General features: G+C 42.8%; 1 protein-coding gene across 1 annotated transcript in view; it reads right to left on the bottom strand.

Annotated features, from left to right (window-relative positions):
* MAN1C1 (mannosidase, alpha, class 1C, member 1) overlaps nt 1-23,067 on the bottom strand; it is a 65,196-nt gene that overhangs the window by 41,796 nt on the left and 333 nt on the right. Inside the window, exons 2-3 of the mRNA XM_010576350.1 lie at nt 22,816-23,055; nt 2,173-2,269 (exon numbers count right to left, since the gene is read on the bottom strand). Coding sequence (XP_010574652.1) covers nt 2,173-2,269; nt 22,816-23,055 — 337 coding nt within the window. The remainder of the gene's footprint in view (nt 1-2,172; nt 2,270-22,815; nt 23,056-23,067) is intronic.

The following is a 23,067-nucleotide window of genomic DNA, read 5'->3' as shown; positions in this document are numbered from 1 at the left end:
AGAACTTGATTGCTTCTTATCCACACAAACATACTTGAAAATAGCCCCAAAGAGGTTCCTTCCCTCCCACATGGAAGCAGCTGCAGAGAAATCTCAGCTTAATATTGACACCTCCAGCCTGGTGAATACCCGATTTGCCTCCATTACATCTGTAGTTTGGAATAAAAAGATGCATGATGTGACAGGAGGGGGAATGGGCAACAAAGAAGACGACAAACAGTGCCCTGTCCTAATTTCTAAAAGTCTCTGAAGACAAGAGGGATAGAGGGCTGCAGCAATGGATTGCCTAATGCTTCTGTTCTTTACCAGCACAGTTAAAAGGAGGAAAAGCCTATTAAGAGGCTGAAATGTACCGTGTAGCTTCTTTTCTGCAATTGTCTGCAAATCCTTGTGCTCCAAAGCATTTTCCTTGAGAGTGCTCACAGGCACACTACAAACTAGCATAAGTACTGCCAATTGTTTTAGCATGATAAATGCATTTAAAAGCTTTCAATATTTTTGTCTGTTTACAGGCATGCTCCTTGAGGAATTTTGACAAGCTTGCCAGAATGGAAAAGTTGCAAAATGCTTAACTTAGTGATGAAATTAATGAAAATTCTCAAGTAAGAAACCTGGGTATTCTTGGGGCATTGAAAGAGGAAGACAAAGGATGGACAAACTTAAATCACTGCTCCTGACAAAGCGAGACTGGGCAAGAGCAGTGGCTGGTCATATACAGCTTGTGCTAGTACGAGGCACACTGCCAAAACTGCTTCCTCCAGATACCCCAGCAATCGTTAACACAGCTTCCATGCAACTTACAGTATTGCACAACCAGATGTCAGTTAACTCTCCTGGTACTTCTGCAGGAACTAAAGAGACAAGTGCCTCATTTGGGGCAATAAAAGGACTTGACAGTGGCACCACAAGCGGAACACCAAGGTTTCTCCACATGCTGTGGCTAAACTAAAAGCCAGCCCTTCCTCTGCCATCTCCATCAGGGCCACCAGCCCTTGTAATCCAGAAGCCAAACAGGGCTGCTGCTCTTCAAGGTTTTGGCCATCCTAGAATACACGTGATGCTATTTCCACCTTCAAACCTTTACTTCCACACACATCTCACAGCTCTCCAAGGATAATGAGGCCTGTGTAGGAGGCTGTACTCAGTCTCCACACAAAGCAGTAGATCTCCACATCTACGGTCTGAAAGATCACACCCATGTCATGTACTTGATGTAAAGAAGGACTGGGACACCTGGAAAGTACAAAAACAGGAATGGGAGCATTTCTTCAAACTGTATTAGTCCAATCCCTTTGCCCTGAGGAAATAAAGCTTGCAGATAATTTGCCCACTGAGGAACCCTATTCCACCCTAATCTGGATGAGGGACTCTGGGACATAATCTCTGCAAAACAGACTCTTGCGGAAAGAAGCCAAGACACCTTTGTACAGCAAGTATTCCCCAAGGACAGGTGGGAGAGAGCTGCTAAAGCAGATTCTGCTGGCCTTCTCACCGCAGCACAACCTGTGCAGGCAAGGCCAAGCTAGGGCAGAGTGAGCAGAGCAGTGAAATGCTTTGAGTGCAAATGAAGAAAAAAAGACAATTTATATCCCCCAAAGTCAACACGTATCCCACCAGAATGAGCAGGGGAATAGCACTGAAATTATGTAAGTGGCTCACATAAAAAAAGGTAATCTGCTAAAGAGTAAAATTATACAAGCCAGTAAGCAGACAGTATAAAGAGCCTTTAATATTGATTTACTCACTCAATATTTCATGGAATTCACATCTTGCTCAACAGTGGAGCAATGAGAGAGAAAATGCTCAGTTTGGTCATGTCCTGACGTCTACAAGCTTAGACAAATAGCATCGTCAGGTTTGGACTGATTTCATGTTTTAATAAAGACACTGGTTGGTTTTAGCACTGTTCTCAGACACGTTTGGTGCTAGATCTGTACGCAGAGGTGATACAGGCTGGGCATTGAGAGATGCCTCTAGGAATGAGATTCTCAGTAATGGGGTATGGGTAGGTAACCCCTAGGACCTGTGTTGAAAATCTTTCTTCATAAGAATGGAAAGAGATCAAAGCTGTTGCAGATACTTCACTGCACTGCAGAGAAAGGAACTGACATGGACATGACATGACCTTAAAAAAATTCAACAAAATTGCACTAAAATTGATTCAGAACTCACCAAACATGTTACCGATGTGGCCGTTCTTAGTCAACGGTCGCAGTTCATTTTTTCCAAGTGCATATTGTTTGTAGTTATCCCAAGCGAATTTCATCATCTGTAAAAAGAAAAATTGAATGAAAGTGCTTAACAGAACCGAAAGTTTTCTGAACTTCAGCTCTGGGAACAAACGGGAGTTTCCCATTCACTACTAAATCCAGCAACCAATGGCCCATTAATTATAGAACCTTAATTTGCACTGAACACTTATGAATGGGGCTGCATTCAGCAGTTTGCTAAAGTCTCAAACTCATCGCTCCTGGTGCAGAACTTGGGACTGGCACATATCAGAAGTACCACAGTATCCAACACACTGAGATGCCACATTTCCCCTGGGCTGTGCAAACCAAGTGGGAATTTTGGAAGGACGTCTCCATCTCTGAATTTCTGACCTTTTTCACGGAGTATCAGTATTTCAGAATAGTAATTAAAATGGGCTAAAAATGCAAGGCCAAAACTCATATATCCCTAAGTATAGAGATGTTACCTTCTGAGTTTTCACATTTCTTTATGATAGTGATAAAGAAACTTGATCAAACTGCAAAACCACCCACCATCTGCCCGCCTTGCAGAAGTTACACATACAACTTTGGCAAAGCAGCACCATGGAGGTGTACAATGCACTTAATACTGTGGTGAGCAAAGGAAGAAATTGGTCTTTGTTTAAGGACTGCACAGAAATTTGCTTTCTATTAATTAACAGAATACAATCATAAAGGAGAAAGGGGAAATCCATGACATTTTGATATCTTCCTAACAAAACTCAAAAGTGCTTTCTTAAAGAGAGTCCTGCAGGGTGATTTCTGAGAAGCCCATTCCAACTCAAACAATTCCTTTTGGGACATTTAAACTGTCCTGCCCGGGCTCAGCACATTAACCTTTCCCTGAGGACTGCATGGCAGCATGTTTGTGCAAGTTCCAATACACACACACCACCACAGCTTTTTCTGTCCTCCTGCCCCTTTGGCTCCAGCTGGTAGGAAAAATTAAACCTACAAATATCCTCTCTTCAGCTAGGAGAGACTAGGACTTGTCAGCTTCTAAGGAGTGCCTTAAATAAAGCCCCCTTTTATAATCCACACAGCTTGGCTCTGAGCAGTTTCAGCCCCAGCATCACAGTGACCTGTACATTCTTTGATTCAATCCCTGGAAAAAAGTCGGATAACAAAGGGAAAGAAAGCAGCTTCAGAGAATCGACAATATTCTCCACTGCCGCTCAACAAAGATAAGAGTCTTCTAAAATGCTTCACTCAAACAAGACATTTGAGAGAAAATGACAGTTTAAAACAAATCATTCCTCCACAGAGTGCCCCTGTCTAGTGTCTGCAACAGCACTTACTGCTCTATTTCAGGATCAGAATATGCAGGTTACTTTGGTCTGAAATGCCTACTGTCATTTCAGTTCCTACTTTTGTCCTTCCCTCCAGCTGTGTGTTTCACAAACCCAACATCATTGCAAGCCTCTGGCAGTATCTTCCTTAATTAGCGCACATACACAAAAAGCCACATCACCAGATTTCCCCCCCCTGCTTTTTAAACATCAGGCTTCCAAAGTAAAGTTTCAGAGAGCTGGTCATATGGACAAGGATAAACATTTGCTGAACTGATTGATAACACTCAGACTCCAACACCACCAGAGGAAGGAATGTTGGACAAACAAATAAAGTCAACTTGGGTTTTAAAAACTCAGTGTGGGATGAATTAGTCACTGGAGTGCTCTGCTCCAAGGAAACTAAATAATGACCAGGGAAAAAAGAAAAAAAAAAAAAGAAAAAAAGAAAACCCTCCACAAAATTCACTCAGACATGCCTCAATTATATGACTTGGGGTGTTCATTTTATTTTCACTGGATCCCTGTTTTTTTCTTCTGTGGCAGCATTATTCTAAATGGGAAGTTCTCATTCTTCATGAATGTAACAGGGCAAATCTTTGAAGAACTCCTGACTCTCTCTAATGGTACCAATCAAATGCTTTTATGTCTCAGAGCTTGATCCTGAAGTTTACTGCAGGAAAGATGGTGTTTCCATAAAGACAGCTTTCCCACAGTGAGCGACTGGGCTCATACACTAGAAAGGAAACAGCTAGGCAATCTATTCGGTTCATTTCTCTTCTAAATCAGAGCTGAGAAAGGAGGACCCAGCCTTCTGGCACACAGAAAGCCTAGACATGGAGAGGATGTGGAAATGACTCTATTTAGTTGCATAAAACTCCTAACGTTGTAATTCTGAACTAGCTTCATTTTAAGCTGAGTATGAAATCTAAAGTTATTTCCTTCCCTCCACTTTTTTAACCTCTCCATTTCAGAAGGTCCAATGTTTCTTCTTCAAAGTATGCAAGATCTCTGCCACACTCCTGCAGATGACTGTCTGGGACCCAGAGTTCACCGACACCTCTATCACAGGCAAGAAAACTACCCTGGGTTTCCCTCCAACAGCCGCTTATGTCCTACAAGGGAAATCTCCTCCTCTCCTTCTGTCTTCTCACACAAGGAGGGACTACGTGAGGCCTGCTGACAGACTCCCTGAAGTGACTCACTTCACACAGGACTCCCAAGTGCTATTTGAATAAATACTTTTATTCTTAATTTGCCTATTCAACCATTTAAGCTGCATTTGTCACGGTGTTGCAGAAAGTTCCACTACAAAATGATTTCTTAGGCTGTGCCGGCTGCAGTGTCTTAAACTCTCCTTCTGTGTTCTGTCCTGAGCTGATAATCAGGCAGACAGAGGATGGATGAGATTGGATATGCTGCCTCGTCATACTAAAGGGCTGTCAGTTTTCCTTTATGTGAACAGAATTCTGCTCACTGCTTTTAAACCCTGTATATTTGGGAGGCAAGATGCATAATGTGGTACCCTTTCCTCTTCCAAGATCAAGCTTTCCTCTCTCTAATGATGGGTTCAAAAGCAGCAACTGGAAAAGTTTAAAAGCCAAAAGCATCTGCGCCGTTCTGCCCATTCTGGCTTTCTGCAGCTGTCTTTCCAATCCAAATTTAGCAGTTCAACTTTCAAACCACTAAAGAGATTCATCAAGTTTCTAAAAGTGGGGACTCCACATTTATATACTGTACAGAGGACTGAGATGGAGCTTTCAGAAGCTGTCTCTGACAGAGGTTCCAAATGCCAAGCTGAAACACAAGAGGATGTAGCTGAGAGGTGCAAAATGGAAATTTGCATAGTGAGGTGTTTAAGTCCACTTTCTGATGAGACACCAAGGTTAGAAGTGAATATTTGATGCCATTCTAGTCATGACAAATCACAATACGTCAGCATTAACATTATGCCATTTTAGATTTGAAAAAATGGCACCAGAAACACAAAAATTATGGAAATAGATCCGTAATTTTAGATTTTGTTCCTACCAGTATGCCATCTGCCATCTAATAGACAATTATCTATTTGGCCCAGAAATTCTAATCACCCTGGATTTCAGCTGATTTATAGCAGAGACTTCCAAATTTACAATTGAATTTGTCAGATTGCTCTTTCTTTTCTATAATCTGTAAGTCACTTTTTACTTTCTAGATTTTCAGCTACCCAGCTAGACGATTATATATGAAAATCAACTACAAGTAACTAAACTGAATTCTGAAAACCCACACTATCACTTTCATAATTTAGGCCATTACCTTTTCTTGTGCTTTGCTCCATCCAAACCCAAAAAAGATCTTGCTCTCAAGCCCACGTGTATTTCATATGGGCAGCAGCCTGCAGCCACACAGAGCCAGGCACTGAATGCAGTCCGGCACCGAGCTGTTTGCTGGTTCAGGGTCTTCAACTACATCTCTGCAGGTTCACAACATTGCAGTATTTAGATTGCACAAAACCAGTGTAGAACAAGCCTAGCTTAAAACTGCTTTCAGTGCATTTTTTATTTGATGAATGGAAATATTTTTATTTAGAAGTCAGCTTTATAAGTACTCTCCTTTAAAATACTGAGCCAAACACTAAATGTTTTTGTCCCTTCAAATACTGCAGCAGGAAATCATACAAGTATTTAATGTTTTCACTGATACCCCAAGCTTCTCCATCTGCTAGACCTAAGAAGCACACCATAACAGCACCTACTCGGCTACCACAGCTTTGCCTATTCTCTCATTTCCATTTGCTCTTGACATGTCTTAACAAGAACTCTTATGTTTTCAAAGATCAAATATGCCAAATCACACAATAAAAATCACCACTCCACACTCAGTAAATAAAAGCATCAACAAAGCTGATAACACCCCCTCCTCTTGGCACACACTACATGACATACTACAGGAGGGCACCACAGCTCCTCGGTCTGGCAGTGCTTTTATGATGCCACCCAGGCTGTAACATGGGAGATGCTTAACAGCTGGGATTTACAGCTTTCACCCATTTGTATTACAGTCTTCATTTTCAGAGTGCCACCACTTTACTGATTTTCAGGGAACCTGAGGTTATGGAACATCACACTCCAGTGGAAAGGCAGTCGGGAAGAATTCAGAACAAAAAGGCGTTTAGCGAGTTCTGTGATCCAGATAATGAAGAAACAGGGCTCAGAATAAAAACTTGACCAAGGAAGTGTTTTCACGCTGAAGAGATGTGCAAATCTGATGTCCTTTAATATATGTAATAACTAAACCACTGAAAATCCCTAGGTTTATGTACTTGCAAAAAGCAGAGAGATGAGAGTTAAAAAAAAAAAAGAAAAAAAATCCCTCACACTGTCACTTGCCCTCCTTTTGTTAGCAGGGAAGATTTCAAAATGCAGAGCATTCCCAAACAGCTATTTGATTAGTTTTATCCATCTAGGCTGGGATAATTAGTAAATGCTTAAAAGATGAAATCTAAATATACCAACCAATCAGACCCTTTCAAGAACTTCCAAGGAACATTACACAAAGCCATTATCTTCATAAGATAACCACTTTTGTGGCTCTTTAGCCTCCTTTCTTCAACTCCCCTTCAAATATTTAACTATTAAGCTATCTAAGAAATTTCCGGTTTGGGTTTTCGAAAAGAAAAAAAAGAAAGAAAAAACAACAAAAAAAAGCATGTAATTTTCAATATTTCTTTCCCTACTGTATTTCTTACTTGGTTTTTCCCACCTCAAATTACCAGACAGGTTTCTCTTCCTTTCTCTGCAGCTGGAGGAAGATTAGTTGTCATATCAGTCTCAAAACTAGGACCTGTTCTTTCCCATCTCTAACCTTCTTGCTACCCCAAAATAGCCCTGTTCCAGTTTGGATTTTTAACCTGCAATATAATGCCATATTTTTCCCCAGCTGTGTAAAAAATAATTCGCCAGATGACAAGATGCAGAGAAAAAGAGGAACCTACTGTCAGTCCTGCAGACAGAAGAAAAAGTCTGCCTGAACACATCAGGATAAGCCATTTATATTTGGAATAATGGATGGGGGTTTTTTTCTAATCAGACTTGCATACACTTGTATCAGGATTGACTGTGGGAAAGGTAATGAAACAGTACCATGTTTATTATCCGTTGCTTTTTCTAATATTATCACATGGAGATATAAATATCCATACAAACACCATGGCAGAATGTTATAAAAAGGCTAGAATTTATTTGAAAATCTTTAATATAAAGCTGAGCAACTTCTCAGGCTGCTTCTTTGGGACATCGTCCTTAGAAATGTTTTTACATAATAGCAAAATAATAACAAAAAAGCTGCGTGTTAATGCCAGTTGATTGAAAGGTTCCATTTAGGCAGACACTAATATCCACAGGCTTTTACTTTACAGGTTTAAAAGCCTGTAACTCGCAGAACAGATAGTGCTTCAGCACATGAAAGACGTTACCAAGCAACCCACAGAAACAGACACCAACATTGATAATCCATTCTAAAGTAATTACATTTTATAATTAAAGATTACAGTAAATTCAATAGATCCCAACAGGAACTTGAGCAATTTAGAGACATGCTAGCTAACCTGCTTGTTTTATAGCATCCATGTTAGCTTCCGTCTTTGAATAAAACATTAAGCGAATTGCAGAGATTTTCATTTAATAGGCCTTCAAACAACTGATAAACATTACAGAGTCTCACCTTGGTAAGTGTTAATCTAACATCACCCCATTTCTCTAACTTTAAATAAAGTATCATTCTTCTTTCAACTGATGGTAAAGGGGTGACTGTCAGTAAAACCTGAGTCTGTAACCACAAAATGAAAGCCCTGGCAAAATCAAGTGAACACAATCTCTTTGACTCCAACAGCTTTCTGTTCCTGATCCTTCTCATACACCTGCTGGGCAACTTCCACTACTGTGTGCCTCAGCTTATCCATTTACAACACAGACCTCATCCTATTCTTCTAAGAGCACTTAGGCATGATAAATAACCAAAGTGTATTAAACAGTGTGGGACTGAGTTCACTTGGTGAATTTGTGCTTGACATTCTTTCACCCAGTGATCTTGCAGACCCAGAGTCATTTTCCATGAGATGGCAGTGGCAAATTCAGGGTCAAAACTCAACGCCTGTCTACGTGCACGTGGCGTCAGTGATGACTTAATATGGCAGCGAGAAGTGCATGTACTTGGGCAAGGTCCCTGCCTCAGGAGAGTATAAATTATTCTGCTGCAGCTGCATCAACACAGTGACATACCTCTTAGTCAAAGAGATGATCAGTGCGAGTGAACACTTGGGATTATACGCACAACCGTAATGAGGCAGAGGTTGATTAGCCTCACAGATAACACAAGACGGATTCCTGTTGCAAACCCACTTCCTCAAAAGCAAATTTCTGCAAATACACCCTTTGGAATGACACCCAAAGCTCAGGAAAGCCTCAGCTCCTTGACAGCTGCCTTTTTGCCACTGTTCTACTCAATTTTTCCTTAAATACAACATAAAGGCTTGTGTTTCCACACCCAAAGCACCAGCCCCAGTACTCAACTCCTCCCATGTGCTCCGGCTCTTTGTAACGAATTCTAAAACAAAATTTCAAACCTTGTCAGCCTACTGACTGTAAATACATCAGCTGATTGTTTAGTGGTAGATGGTAGATAGATACTTTGAATTACTTGCTACATGTTGCTTCATCTAGAAGTAAATATAACAGAGTAATTCAAACAACAGGTGAGTGGGGCTTTGCTTCAGACGTTTGTGGCAAAGTCTTGGTAGCTTGTTTTCAAACATGCATAGGTGTGTTTTTATTACATCAGTTACTATGGCAGCTCACTCTCTCTTGCACAAGAGCCAAAGACACAGCAGACCATTGCTCAAAAGACTGATCTGCATCATTGGAAGCAATGGAGGAATTCTTTATGAAGTTAGAAGAAATCACCTTCCATCACACAGCTGCAAGGCACCTTCCAGAAAGATGCAATAAAAAAAAAAGTTTCAACTTCTGCTTGCTGTTCCCAGACAGACGGTCCAGCTGAGTAAAGGAGAGCTATTCAGCTCAGATCTGCAGAGGTAAGCACTCTCTCCCCACCACAATCAGGAAAAAACAGGACTAGAAGCCTGATTTGCACTGGGGGAACAGAAAAAAACCCAGCACAGAGTAGTCCAGGGTCGTTAGTGTTAGTGACAAGGACAGAAATAGAACTCCAGAGTCTTCCTGACTCACAGCCCCTGCTAGGAAAGCTGAATGGGAAAAAGAACAGCTCAAAACACAATTAAACTAACTCCTAATTAAATTCCTAATGCAACTAGATTTAACCGTGTCAAGAGGGGGGAAAAAAAAAGAAAAATCCTTCGATAGGACTATCTCAGGCATTAAGACCCAGCTGGATCCAGCTGCATCTAAATCAGGAAACATGTCAGCAAGAGCAGTTGATTTTGCAGTTAGTTTCTTAATGAGATGCTAGACTGTAAGAGGACGACAATGGTTTGGAGAACAAATTTGCAAGTCTAGACCAAAGCACAGGGTGATTTAGTAGAGATGAGAAAAGCTGTAGTCTCATCTCCTTCGCTTCCCAGAATCAAAGCTTGCAGAAAATTCTAATAGAAATAAAAGGTATTTGTGTTCTCGGCCACCCTAATGCTGTCAGCTTCGTATTTCCTCCGAGCCTCTATCACTGATCAAACATATGATATTCCAGAGCATGACCAAAGCTGATGCTGTACAACAAGGCCAGCGATAAAAACGATGAAGATTCTTCTTGTCCTAAGCTTGTTACCTCTAACTGCTATTGAAGCACTTGCTGTCATGAGATTTAGAGAATTTGCACAAAAAGGCAATCCATGATGTCCAGTTTGCACCCAGCCGTCTTAGCCAGAGGAACTGACCCTATTAAATTTGAGGGATGATTTCTTCCATAGATGGATATTCAAAAGGTAATTTGGCGTGCTGAAAAAAAATTGGGGTCAGTGTTGAAGAGAAAATCTAACTGTAGCTTGTGTGATGCAGATGAAAGTGAAGATGTTGTGCCAGCAAACATACAGAAAGCGAATAGTGAGATACAGGAAAGATTAAAAATTGAAGAGTGGACACTTTAAGAAAGATGAGCTTAAAACCACAGGAATAATTATGATCTCCCTTGTTATTACTACAGAATGAAGGCAGAAGTAGCTCTTTGAGCAACATCTGTAAGTATGAGGAAATCAGAAAAGAAATTTAAGGTCCTTATTGGGTGTTTTTTTGATACTGTGCAGAATTTAAACTTAGCTCTGGTTTACTTCTTCCATGCATTCAGATTTCCCATCCAAACCAGATTTCTTAAATGGAAATTTAAGTTGTGAGTATATAACTGTAGCACTTAAAAGTGCTTTCAAAGTAGAAGATATCAGAACATGTTCAATTAACAAAGGAAGATAGGAAATTAAGCTCTTTTTGTAAAATATTGGAATACTAGATAGTAATATTCTAATATTAGAATATTAGATACTTAGAAGTATTAAAATATACCTATGAACTACATTACACTGTGCTATGCTTTACCATGATGCTAGTTTCAGGAATTACTGTATGTGCTGCACTTTGGAAGTGAAAAGGTACCATATATCCAAATACATACATAAAGACTTTCACGCACAAAGAGGCATATCAAGCAAATATTTTCCCCAACACTCCTGCAATGTCACAAATCATTACCTTTACATCCTAATGTAATGGTTCACTTCACAAGATTACTTTTGCTAACAAAGTTGCATATTAGGAGATGTCTGTCAAACACACAACGACTCTTTCTACAGCTACTGCCAGGGCTTGCATGCACAAAGGATGGCAGGTGGACCCAGAAAGCAAGCAATACACTGTGTGTGACACTATTATTTGGATTTTTCAAGTCCTTTTAACTCTAGGTTGGACAGTCTGGTAATGGCTTTTCTTAGTGACTACTATTTCATTCCAGCATGCTTTGAGGAAAGAAAGCGGAAAAAAATTACTTACCTAGTAATTGTGCTTCTTCAAATGTCACCTCAGAGTCCCCCTCCTGAGTTTTGTGCCTGCAGCATAAATCATGCAGGAAATTCCCCTAGCTTTTCAGATTTTGGGCACTGTGACATACCTATAGGCTGCCTTGAGGGCTCCTACATTTCAGCTATGTCCCTTCAAGCATGTACAGCACACTGTCTTCGTAAATCCCTGATTACACACAGACTACAAATTCTCCTTAAGAGTGACCAACATTCCAGGTGAATGATGTACAACGATTAGTTAAACATCCATGTTAAAAGGGAAGGTGGATGGAAACACAAACACTAAGCAAGATTGTTTTTCCAGACCTGCATTATGACAAGGTAAGTCATTTTCTCTTTCTCTAAAGATACCATCTGCACAGGATTCTCATTTCTGGAGAGCCAGAGCCCAAGGGGATGCTCTAAAAGAAACTGTAGCGACAACTCACCAAAAATGGGCAGACCGTAAGAAAAAAAAAAAAAGTGTGGGGACATATTTCTTTTCAAGGAAAATAATAAAAAAAAAAGAAAAAAAAGTCTCTAGAACCTGTTAAGCCTACCTGTTTGACAGCCTGTGGGACAGATGTCAAACAGATCAATTATGAAAAGAAACAAAACAGAGAAGATACAAGGCTTTGTACTCCTGAGCCTTGGAATGGGACCATGGCAGGAATACTCTGTGGGTATGGAAGCAAAAGACGAAACAGAGACCAGAGTCTCTGTGTGTAAATCTGCCACGAAGCTGTCCCGAGGCAAGCCTTCCTTGCCCAGAGCAGAAACATCCTGACAGTCACCATGAAGCATGGTTACGGAAATTATGATGCACCAGAAGGCTGAGCTTCTGTGTAAGGCTCTGAATCCAGCAGCCCAAGTTGAAGAGCTGAAGAGCTCTAGTTCAGCCAAAGAAACATTTCCAAAGCATTCTCAGATATAAAAAGTGAAGACCACCCTCACAATCAGCCACATCCTCTTTTGGGAGGAAATTTGTCAGCCTGGGACACAGCAAGATCCTTTGGAACACAAGTGACTCGGAGCTGCTAAGTCAGCATAGGGAGCCAGGTGGATAAACTGAACTGACTCACACAACAGCTTGAGGTACAATCTTGGCTAATGACAACCTAAACAGATTGATCAGGCCTCTGTTAAGCCCTTAAATCTGGAACAGGGAATCACAGCTCTGAATAGGACCCACGCTGTAAGATATGAAAGGAATCCTTTCACATTGGAAGAAAAACTTAGCACGGTCACAGGTTCACTCAGCGGCTCAATATACACGTCTCACTCTTTCCATTTCAGGACCACACATCTGATCTGCCTCTTTCCTCCCAGCACCAGTAAAGTGTGAATTGCTTTTGACACATGGATGGCTCAAGGGCCCAAAAAGCAGTCATAGGCAGATGGGATAACCGAAGGAAGGAAAGAAAGAAAGAACAAAAAAATGTAAATACAGGCCAAGAGTTACCCTGCATTGCTCCTGTTTTCCACTGTGAGAATGGACGTAAGGAGCAGAAGAAACATCTGTTTGGAAATCAGTCCAAATGCTGGAACAGGAGAAAAGAGGGAAGTCAAGAACTGCCAGCACACCTCATGCTTTATCTCACACTTGGATGGCTTAACAGAAGAGATCTGGGAGGATGAGTTTAGTTTAATGATTTCTTGCTGGTTCACCTGCTCCCCATCTGTCTTTGTAGTCCTTGCTCGGAGGGACAGACTGGAGCATTGCTGTCCTCTCCCTCCTCTCCCCTTTCAAGAGTTACTTGTGATTTGAACTTCTGAAGAGAGGAACAGAGCAATTCCCAAGCATTAAGCAGTCAGCAGAGATTAGACCAATAATTTATTAAAGGTAATAGCTAATAACAGACACAAGAAACTCACTCACAGCCTTCCTAGAGCCTCATGTCAGAGTTGTCACCTTACAAAAGTGTTACAAGAAATTCTTGGACCACAGTAGCAAATTTATTAGCCAGAGGCTGATAAACTCTTCCAAGAGTTCCACAGTCAACAATAAATCATACAAATAAGGTTGCAAATATTGGATCTTTAATAAAAATGAAGTTGGTGGAATGGATGTTAGAACAATGTTAGAATTCAGCTGGCAGGATGAAGGGGACTCGCTTTCATTTAGCCTGACCTCCCATCAGAAGAGGGATGAGGGCTTGGCCCTGGCATCATTCCAGCACTGCACTAGACAGTCATCATACGACAATGATTAATGAACTCCTGAAAGAATAAAGCAAGAAATAGCAAGTTAGGGGATCTGGGTAATAAACTAAAGAAAAGAACCATAAAGATTCATCAAAATTAGAAACAGAAGGCACCTCCTAGGTCACAGACTCCATTTCCCTACCAATGTGGAAGTGGCTCCCACAGTACTGCTCTGGCCGTGCTACCTTTCCAGACCTGAGGAACAAGCTTCCACTCTGTTCCACTTACCAAATTTCACCCTAAAATTGAACTCAAAATTTTATTTAACTCTTTGAAATCCAGAAAAGAAAGAACCAGAAGACAGCTGTCTATTGCTTTATCCTACACCAGCCAAGAAGCTGCCTTTCAAAAATCAATCTTTTGAATTATTCTACTGTGCAGCCACTGATGAGAGTGGGCAGATCCACACCCAGCAGCGACAATGTTCTGGTTGTTGGAGAGCTCACTAACACGCAGAACAACTGTCTGTTAGATAAGATAATCAAATACAACTAGTATTTGGTCTCAGTACTGGAGGAAGGCCTTCAAGAAAGCCAAAATGGCACCAGAAATCAGCCAAGAATTTGTTTGTGTTTATCTAGCACAATGTTGAGCTACCAATATATATATTTGTCCTTCCTAGATAACTCCAAAGAAAAATTGAGGCTCAGATGGAAGAAGAGCCAGAAACATCCCATTTCCACTGGAAGTATTTTATTTGTGAGCTGGGCTGGCTAACCCAGACAGCCGAAGGGTTTCAGGATGGATGAAATGTGATTACGTTATAATTATCTTTTGTTACTTTGCAAAGTACATGGTTATGCACTTTCTTAACTGCCCAGGGAAATCATGTTAACACAATTAGAGCAAGAATCCTGTTTTAAACACGGTTTGCTCGGACGTTACTAACATGGCTCCAATTCTCAGTACAGACGGTCTTCAGAGCCATCTTGCTCCATAAATCAGTGGGAGTTCTGTCACTGACTTCCTCTGAAGCAAGTACCAGCTCTCAGAGAAGAGACATCCTCTAGGATGTACTGAACATATAGCTTCACTGTACATCATCATCCTGTGCAAGTGCTGTTGGCACGATGAGATGCTGTAGAATTTCTAAATCTCTTGCATTCATTATTCTTCGCAGCTTTACTCTTAGGATATCGTTCCACCCACTAATAAACTAAGAGAGAGAGAAATGTAACAACAGCTCTATGGCCATGCAATAGAAGTATTGGAGGCCAGATTAGAACTAACGAGTTCCTGGCTCCCATTCAATCACAACCATCAGAACAATTAGCTCAAATAAGCCCAAGAACTGTTTTCTGCTCTGCTGTCGTCTGCCCGTCCTCCCCGGTAACTTCTGAGCTGCAAAACTTTGATCAGGTTTGACAGAGGGGAAAGGTCACGAAGAAACTAAAGTTCAGTGCAAATTGCCAGCAGACTGGCAAAGAGACCCACACAATGCCCCACTAAAGGCAGGAGAGCAGCACAAGCTCCTGCTCTGTTCAGCCACAGCCTGCTGAGCAGCAGGCAGCTGTGGGTACCAAGCACCCGGAGCTAGATCATTGCCTCTGGCCCACACAGCCGAAGGGGGACACTGGGAAGAGCAACAGACACCACTGGGCAGGGGTGGGTGACAGAAGGAACTACAGACGCAAGGATGGGGAAAGTCACAAACTGCATGAGGGCCATCTAAGGACGTATGGGGGTTTCAGCACACAGAACTCCTATTCCTAGAAAGCCAGGTTCCACTACCTTTCTACTAAAAGGAGAAGTAAGTCTGAAGAACACACTTTCCCTTTTCAAACACCGTCAAGATCGCTCCTTTGATTCTAGTACGCAGCAGATACACACACAAGGGACTCCGCATCTTTGCTGTCAAGATAAGTAGATGCAAAAGGGAAGCAGTAAAGTCACTTCAGTTTAGTGCAACCTCTAGCCATTACTTATGCACCAGTGTCCTCCCAGGGAATGCTGAAGTGCCTGAGAGGAAACAGTTTTGCCACATATTAGCTTGCTGGATTAGGGATAAAAAAAATTGTGCCCATTTTACAGAGGTGCATACTGGATCTATACAGTGACATGATGAATCTGCTGTCAGGAACAGAACCCAGGACCAAGTGTCCTGTTCTAATTAACAGTAGGTGCTCTGCCCCCTTCAGTAAGAGTACAAATGAGTAACATGACTGTCCCATAAATAGAGGATGTTTATTATCCAGTCCTTCAGTGTTCCCACTGTGCTCTCTTTCTTACAATGGTTTGGGTCCATCATGCACAATACACTCGCATTATGCATGGATCACTGACACCACTGCCCATGACAGCTTCTCTGGAGCCCTTCCAAAATATTGTGTCATATGATGAACTGAAGCGCCAAGGGGATACGCAGTGAAGACAGCAATCATGGGAGTGTGTTCGCTTCTCATGCCAAATCCATTCACGGCACTCAGTGAAAAGTACTTTTTGGGGAATGTAAATTTAGGCTCTTTCCTAAGCTTAAAAATAAGAATGCTCCAAGCGCAAGATTTTCTCTTCCCACCAATGAAGTGGATACTCTTTCCTGCTTTCTCTTTTTGACAGCTTCATGTCAGTTTTATATTCAGATCTAAATGACAGACTGATCTAAGATACATTCTCCTTTCCCCCTCTCAGTCTCCCATCTAAAATCTGAATTGTTTTAAATACTGAAAAACAAATGCAAAAACATCAAAACAAAATTATAACCAATCTAAACAATAATAGACTAATAGATAAACCAAACATGATTGATTAACATAATCTGGTAAAGCCTTGCATACAGATCCAAAGGAAAGAACACCAGACATAAAAATCTTTCTCCCATTAAGGGAAGGATTTAATCGTTGATTAAAAAGTTAATGAGAAGTCTATTAATATTTTGGCTGGAAAGATGGAATCTTAACTGAGGTGACTGCTTTTTAGTAAATACTTGTACAACTGCATATACACAGTCCCCAGATTGATGGCAGAACAGGGGATGGTGACAGGAGCTTGGCCCACCACTGGTACCATGCAGTGAGGCACAGTAGGCCACCTCATCTAGTGCACCCCCCCAGCTATGCGACCCCCCACTGACACCACAGCCACATTCAGTCCTGCTCCCTGAAGGTATGCGAATGTGGTTACAGCAGGATGTTAGGAACCGGCAGTAGCCAGCCTCCAGCCCTGCTGCTCTAAACCCCTTGTCTTTTTATCTGAGAACTTTCAAAGAGCTTATGTGTATTTACTGAAGTAATTCAGCAAGGTGTAGGTCCTTCTGCACAACACGCTTGTGTGTGTCCTGGAAACTCATTTCACCACGTCCAGCACTTGTATTCAGTCATTATCTGTAATCTGCCTGGAGACGTCCACACTCCAACAATTTTGCTGTTGTGCGAATACTGCATTGTCTTTAAGTGGCAATTTATAAACTAGTCTCACACCACATGTAGTTGTTGTGGAACAAGTGCTTTCAGCACTAGATTTTGTAGATAAGAACAAATGTCTTCAAAGTGCACAGTACGCCCAAATTCCAAAATGCCCTCAGCTCGAGTAACATCAGTAATAGTGTGCACTAAGGTATCACTAGCACCTCTAAGGCAAGCAGCACTGTAGCACGGATCACAGCATCCTAAGTATTTTCTATACTCATGCATTATGCCAACAGAACAAATATATTTTTAGTCAATTAACTGTATACCCTACAGCCGAAAGAGGCTGAGACAGGTTAGGTCTAAATTTTGTTTGCATGAATCCACCAAAGGCTAGTGAAGCAAAAAAATACACTGTATGCACCATTTGTGGGATTTACAGTATAGTACCCTTTTTCACAGGTTCAGTAAAAAAATGCATGAGAAGGAGCATGGAGCAAAGGAAAATTCCAGCAAGCCTGGAGCCAGCCAATGCTTCAAACTGCAGAGAAATTCTCTCATTGCAAAGGTATTTCTACCCCAGAGAAAGAATTATGATCTGATCACAGTATACTGTACCTGACTGGTTTGAGGTCATCATTCTATTCCATTATAGTAAGTATTTCCAGAGAACAGTTTTCTTTACCCCTGGTGTCCAAATTAAGTCTGTTGGAAGTCACTGGATTTGACCAGCACAAAGGATTAGATGTTTTCTACAGGCCTCAGTGAGAAAGATATGCATGGGGAGGTGCACTTCCATCTAGAACTGTGTGTGGTGCTACTCACGTACTGAAGCCACTGACAGATTACATTATTTGCTTGTAGTTCTGTTCATCCCCAGATTACAGAAAGAAAAGGCATTTTCTCCAAATGGAAGAACAGAAGTGCACAGTATAGGGAAAGGGACATGTCTGAAATCTTTTTACTGCTGGCTTCAGAAATGAGATGGCTCAGGGACGACCAATAATGTGATTCACAGCATTGTACCAACAGACCAATTGTAACTCAAACCGTGTGATCATCAATTTATTGAAAGCAGGGCTCAAAAACCCAGTTCCTGGTCCTTATGCACCCATGTAAAATCCCCTAAGAATACCCACGGCTTGCCTCCACGAACGTGTGCGAGTGGGAACGAGTGTCTGACCAGACACTTCTCCCACCAGGGGTCAGGGCTGCGGCACAAATTCAGACAGAGAACAAGCAGCACTTCCCCAGCTCTGTCCCAACAACACGTGCTTCATTGCGGAAGGGATCACTGCTCAAGACTGTCCAAACCACAGAAAGGGAACTCAGCAACCAACACCAAGTAACTTTCCACAAAAGCTTAGCTCCTGATAACGTTCCTGTTTCTTGCAATTATCTTTCAGTGACAAACTGTCAAGATATTTGTGTTTAAAAGACTGATCTACCTTAATAGCAGCCTGCTAATCTGCAGAGTGATGCAGGATAACTGTGTACACGGACTCTGATGGCCTTCTTCCCCCTGGGGTCTGATTTTCAAACGCAAATACATCTTTAGAGCTGTGTTAAAAGAGGACAGCAGACAGCAAGGTGAGGCAAATGAAGGTGGAGACAGGAAGAAAAGCCAGGATGAAGAGAACTGCACTGAAAAACAAATAGGCTTCAGTATTACTAATCTGGAGAAAATGAATGCATGTGTCAAACCCAAGGGTACAATCCCAGCAGAGGACTAAAAGCCTGCCTGAATTTGACATATTCCCTTATTTGAAAGGGACAAAGGACACTGTCAGGTTAAGGTATTAGGTATTCTGTGACATCAGGCAAGGAAACTTGCCTTTTGTACCCAAAGAGGAAAAGAAAAACCAGTAAATCTCTTTCACTGTTCACATTTTTCTCACATCTCATGACTGGGAGTAAGCTAGCTAATTTAATTTCCTCAGTGGACACTTTCTGGTCTAGCTGGTTGCAGTGGTTGTCCTTAAGCACTGGACAGCATTAGTAGAGTTGGTATAAAAATAATTCAGCGGAATGCTCTTCTCTCTCCCCATAGCTTCCCTACCTATGAGACCCATGAAGCCAACACAGCAACAGTACAGCAAGAAGCGGTCTGTTTTGCTTCATCCATCATAGCAAAACTGTCAGCTCAGCTCCAATAGCAAAATCTTTATTACTGGTTATGATGCAAAAGGCAGAAACCACATGGTCTGATTTTCCCAGATCTGAGGCTGAGTCTGCAGTAGCAGCAGTTGGAGGGGAAATCATTTTGACTTTTCACTGAGCCAATTTGATCTGGAAACTGTTGAGAGCAAATAAATATGGAATCCCACTGTGGCACTTCTGCAGTCACTTTCCAACTACAACCACTTTTTTTTTTGAACATCAGTTATTAGTATTTGGCACATGTAAAAACTTAGCTAGTCCCTGAAGCCATGCATGACCGATCAGTTACAGAACTAATATGTTTTTCAGAGGTCAGTTTAAGAGATGAATAATCCCAGGCTCTTCTAAATTTCTCTACCTGCAGCATGGGGAGATTGTTACTTGGTTTTATTGCAGTTTTCTTCAAAAGGTCAGAGTGCCCACAGTACTCAGCTGCCCACAGTAACACACAGCAGTATAGCCCAGACAATTCTCCAGGTGACTAATGACCTTTTGCAGTAAGCAGTCTGTGCAATACAGGTGCTCTCTTTTTTGCTTCTCAGGAAAACAATTGCGTATTGACTCTGGACTTGTCTTTAAAAAGGGAAGTTGAACCTAAGAAGTCTGCCACTTTGCTAAGTTACCCAGTGCAAAGCAACATACCTGCATGCACACGTCAGCTCAGCTCACTGCAGCACTCACTTCTTTTAACAGAATTCTACATGACATTTCAACTTGAGAATCCACCTCCCTTCCTTTCTGACTACTAGGAAACACAGCATTCAAAACACACAAGTCAGGGAGGCAGATATACCCACGGCCAGACTCCTTAACCTGCAAACAGCTCCAGTGCCCCTAGCACTGCTCAGAGCTTTCCCAAACAGCAGTAAAGTGGGAGACACCACAGCGGTGGGTTTCACGCTCTGGACAACATTATCTTTTAAGCAGAAAAAGTCTAGCAGGACTACGTTAGTTGACACTTTCCACACCTAACAGCCCAGAAACTAATGACACACCCTCTTCTTTGGCTGAAGCATCAAGCATCTTAGAGGTTCAGTGGGAAAGAGTGGATGCCTGCTCAGACTCCTGCTCAGACTGAAGGGTCCTACAAGAAAACAGAAAGTTCCAAGTCTCTAGGTTGGGCATCAGCCCTAGTCTTTGATCATGCACCACTTCTTTCCCCTGGTGTTCATCTAGGCTCTGGCAGACACATGGGGGCGGGGGGGCGGGGGGGGGGTCAGGAAATAAAAATAAAATCAACAAATCCCATCCATATTCATCCTCCCTGTTATATAGGTGCTGACCTGTAAGAATGGCCTAAGGGGGTGGCAGGGAACAAACAAAACTTTAAGTACCAGGACACTTTGGAACACATTTTAGCAAGTTACAGGGCTTAAAAGCTCTGGCAGAAGGAGAGAAAAGCTACTTACTGCTACTGCACACAACACCTTACAACAGCCAGCAAACCCACTACCTGCCCCTGCTGGTGTCTCTCACATCATGTGAAGAGTATTTGCTAACCCAAATGCTGTATCATGACTCGACTTATTTCTTCCTTGCAATTTTTTTTTTTTACCCATCTGTTTCTTTTCATACAGCATTTGTCTTCTAACCTCTCTTGGTTTGTTTTCTTCATGTCTTTTTGATTCACAAAAAAAGGACACACCTTATCTCTTCCACAAGCTGCACCACCGTCCCTTGTTTTGCACATTCAGTCTCATATCTCAGCACCATATTTGTTTCTCTCTCTCTTTCTGAATAAATAGAAGTGCAGCCACTTTTAAGGAATAACGGCTCTGTTTGAAGAGTAATTAGCTGTGAGCATAAAACTAGTATTTATGGATTCTCATCCTTGAAAAATCTAACTCTGCTACCCGGCGCTGATTATGGCTGTTACAAACAGATGGGGCTGAATCCATACAACTTGCAATAATCCTATATTTAAAAAATAATTAACTACAAATAAAGGACTGAATTCCACTAGCTTTCATAAATTTGATTTCCAATTTGATTTGTTTGTACAGAGTGGAAGCTGGGTTATTCATGGGTACGCTGTGCTATCCTAGCATACTTTGAAAGTGGGAGTCTGCAGCATACTCAAGCACACGCTCCGCAACTCCAAGCACACGAGACGGCCGGGTACTGGAATATTCTGAATACCCTGCAGCTGAGATGCAGAACGAAAGGATGGCTCAATCATGCCTGGGATCATAAAGAAACCCAGCACCCCTGGGTGTATTGTGTCTGGTTGCCTGGCAGAGAAGTTGGAATTTTACCAGCGGTGCAGCCTTTGTTTTAATGACTGAGAGAGATATCAGGAGGGGAGCTTTAAAAAACTGTTTTTAAAACACAGGTTACAGCAGATTAAAGCCCTCGGCGTGTTACTCTGACTTCCTTCTCTGTTCAACCTGGGGCAGCATCTTTGCTGAATGCCTACACCTCTGTGAGAGAACAAACCCAGGAAATTTATACTCTGCTTAATTAAATCTGTGCATTTTACTTATCAGCACCTCTTACTACACCAAAATTCACTCCAAGTTGGTTATCTATCGTAGCAAAAGATACGACAAACACAACTGAATACTACACAGAATCTATAGCTCTTGGTTAACTAGGTCACAGATTGCTCTGCAACGTTCATGAGGCTGCCAGGCTTTTATGCACGAACCGTAGGCACCAGGCCAAATTCTCCCCTCTGTTACACCCCTGTAACCCTACCAATGAGGTTACCCAGGCTCAGTGGGGTCTAAGCGAGGGCAGCCTTCAAGTAAGCCAGAGTAAGCGACAAAACGATTTACAGGGACAGCCAGCCTCACACCTCCTCCCCAACTTCTGTGACGGCACATCCCATCCGTCCATCCCCATGGACCAGCGCAAGTTTTGTCACCTACCAGCTTTTGTGTAAAGCAGCCCGGTTTATGCCAATATCTTGAGGAGGGAACCTCTTGCACAACCGCAGACACCTTTTGCCAAGCAAGTTTTTTTTCCTAATAACCAAACTGAAATTTCCCTTTGCCTAACTTCAGCTCTTTAATTTCTAGGCACACCCTATCAGGCTGCCCTAACATTTCCTCTCTGGTGAGGGAAGGTGTGTGCAGATGCTGACGGGCATGTCCGCCCGCTGACACTTGGCAGGCCATGCTGCAGGACACCCCCACGGAAAGGGACACCCCCCAATTCCTGTCACCTTCCTTGGGACAAAAGCGAGAGAAAGGGGCACGAAGGGCCTGTGTGGGAAATGGGGGCAAGGCTGGGAAAGTGAGGGCTGTGTGAGGAGAGTGGGGGCAACGAGGAGAGGACGAGGCCATGAGGGGAGGTGAGGGCTGACTGAGGAGGGGGAAATGGCCGTGAGGGGAGGTGAGGGCTCACTGAGGGGGGGGAATGGCTGTGAGGGGAGGCGAGGGCTCACTGAGGGGGGAACACGGCCATGAGGGGAGGTGAGGGCTCACTGAGGGGGGGGAATGGCCGTGACGGGACATGAGGGCTCACTGAAGGGGGGGGGACACGGCCGTGAGGGGACATGAGGGCTCACTGAGGGGAGGGACACGGCCGTGAGGGGAGGCACGGGCGAGGTGCGGGTTCCTCACCTCTTTAATCTTCATCCTGCGGGCGCGGGTCTCGGGGTCCTCGCCGGGCCGCCTGCCCCGCACCGGGTGGCGGAGGCTCCGGCGGAACCGCTCGTAGTCGAAGCGGAGCGGAGCTCGCGTCTCCCGGGCCGGGGGAGCCCCGGTGGCGGGCTCGGCTCGCCGCTCGCCGCCCTGCACCTGCTGTCGGGAGCCCGGCGCGGTGTGGGCCGGCGGGCCGGCCATGCGGGCGACGGTGCGGAGCTTCTCCCGGAG

Source organism: Haliaeetus leucocephalus, unplaced genomic scaffold (genome assembly GCF_000737465.1).
Source record: "Haliaeetus leucocephalus isolate CR32 unplaced genomic scaffold, Haliaeetus_leucocephalus-4.0 Scaffold517, whole genome shotgun sequence".
Lineage (NCBI taxonomy): Eukaryota > Metazoa > Chordata > Aves > Accipitriformes > Accipitridae > Haliaeetus > Haliaeetus leucocephalus.
The sequence above is the reverse complement of the archived record's forward strand: the minus strand, read 5'-3'. Positions and strand labels throughout refer to the sequence as shown.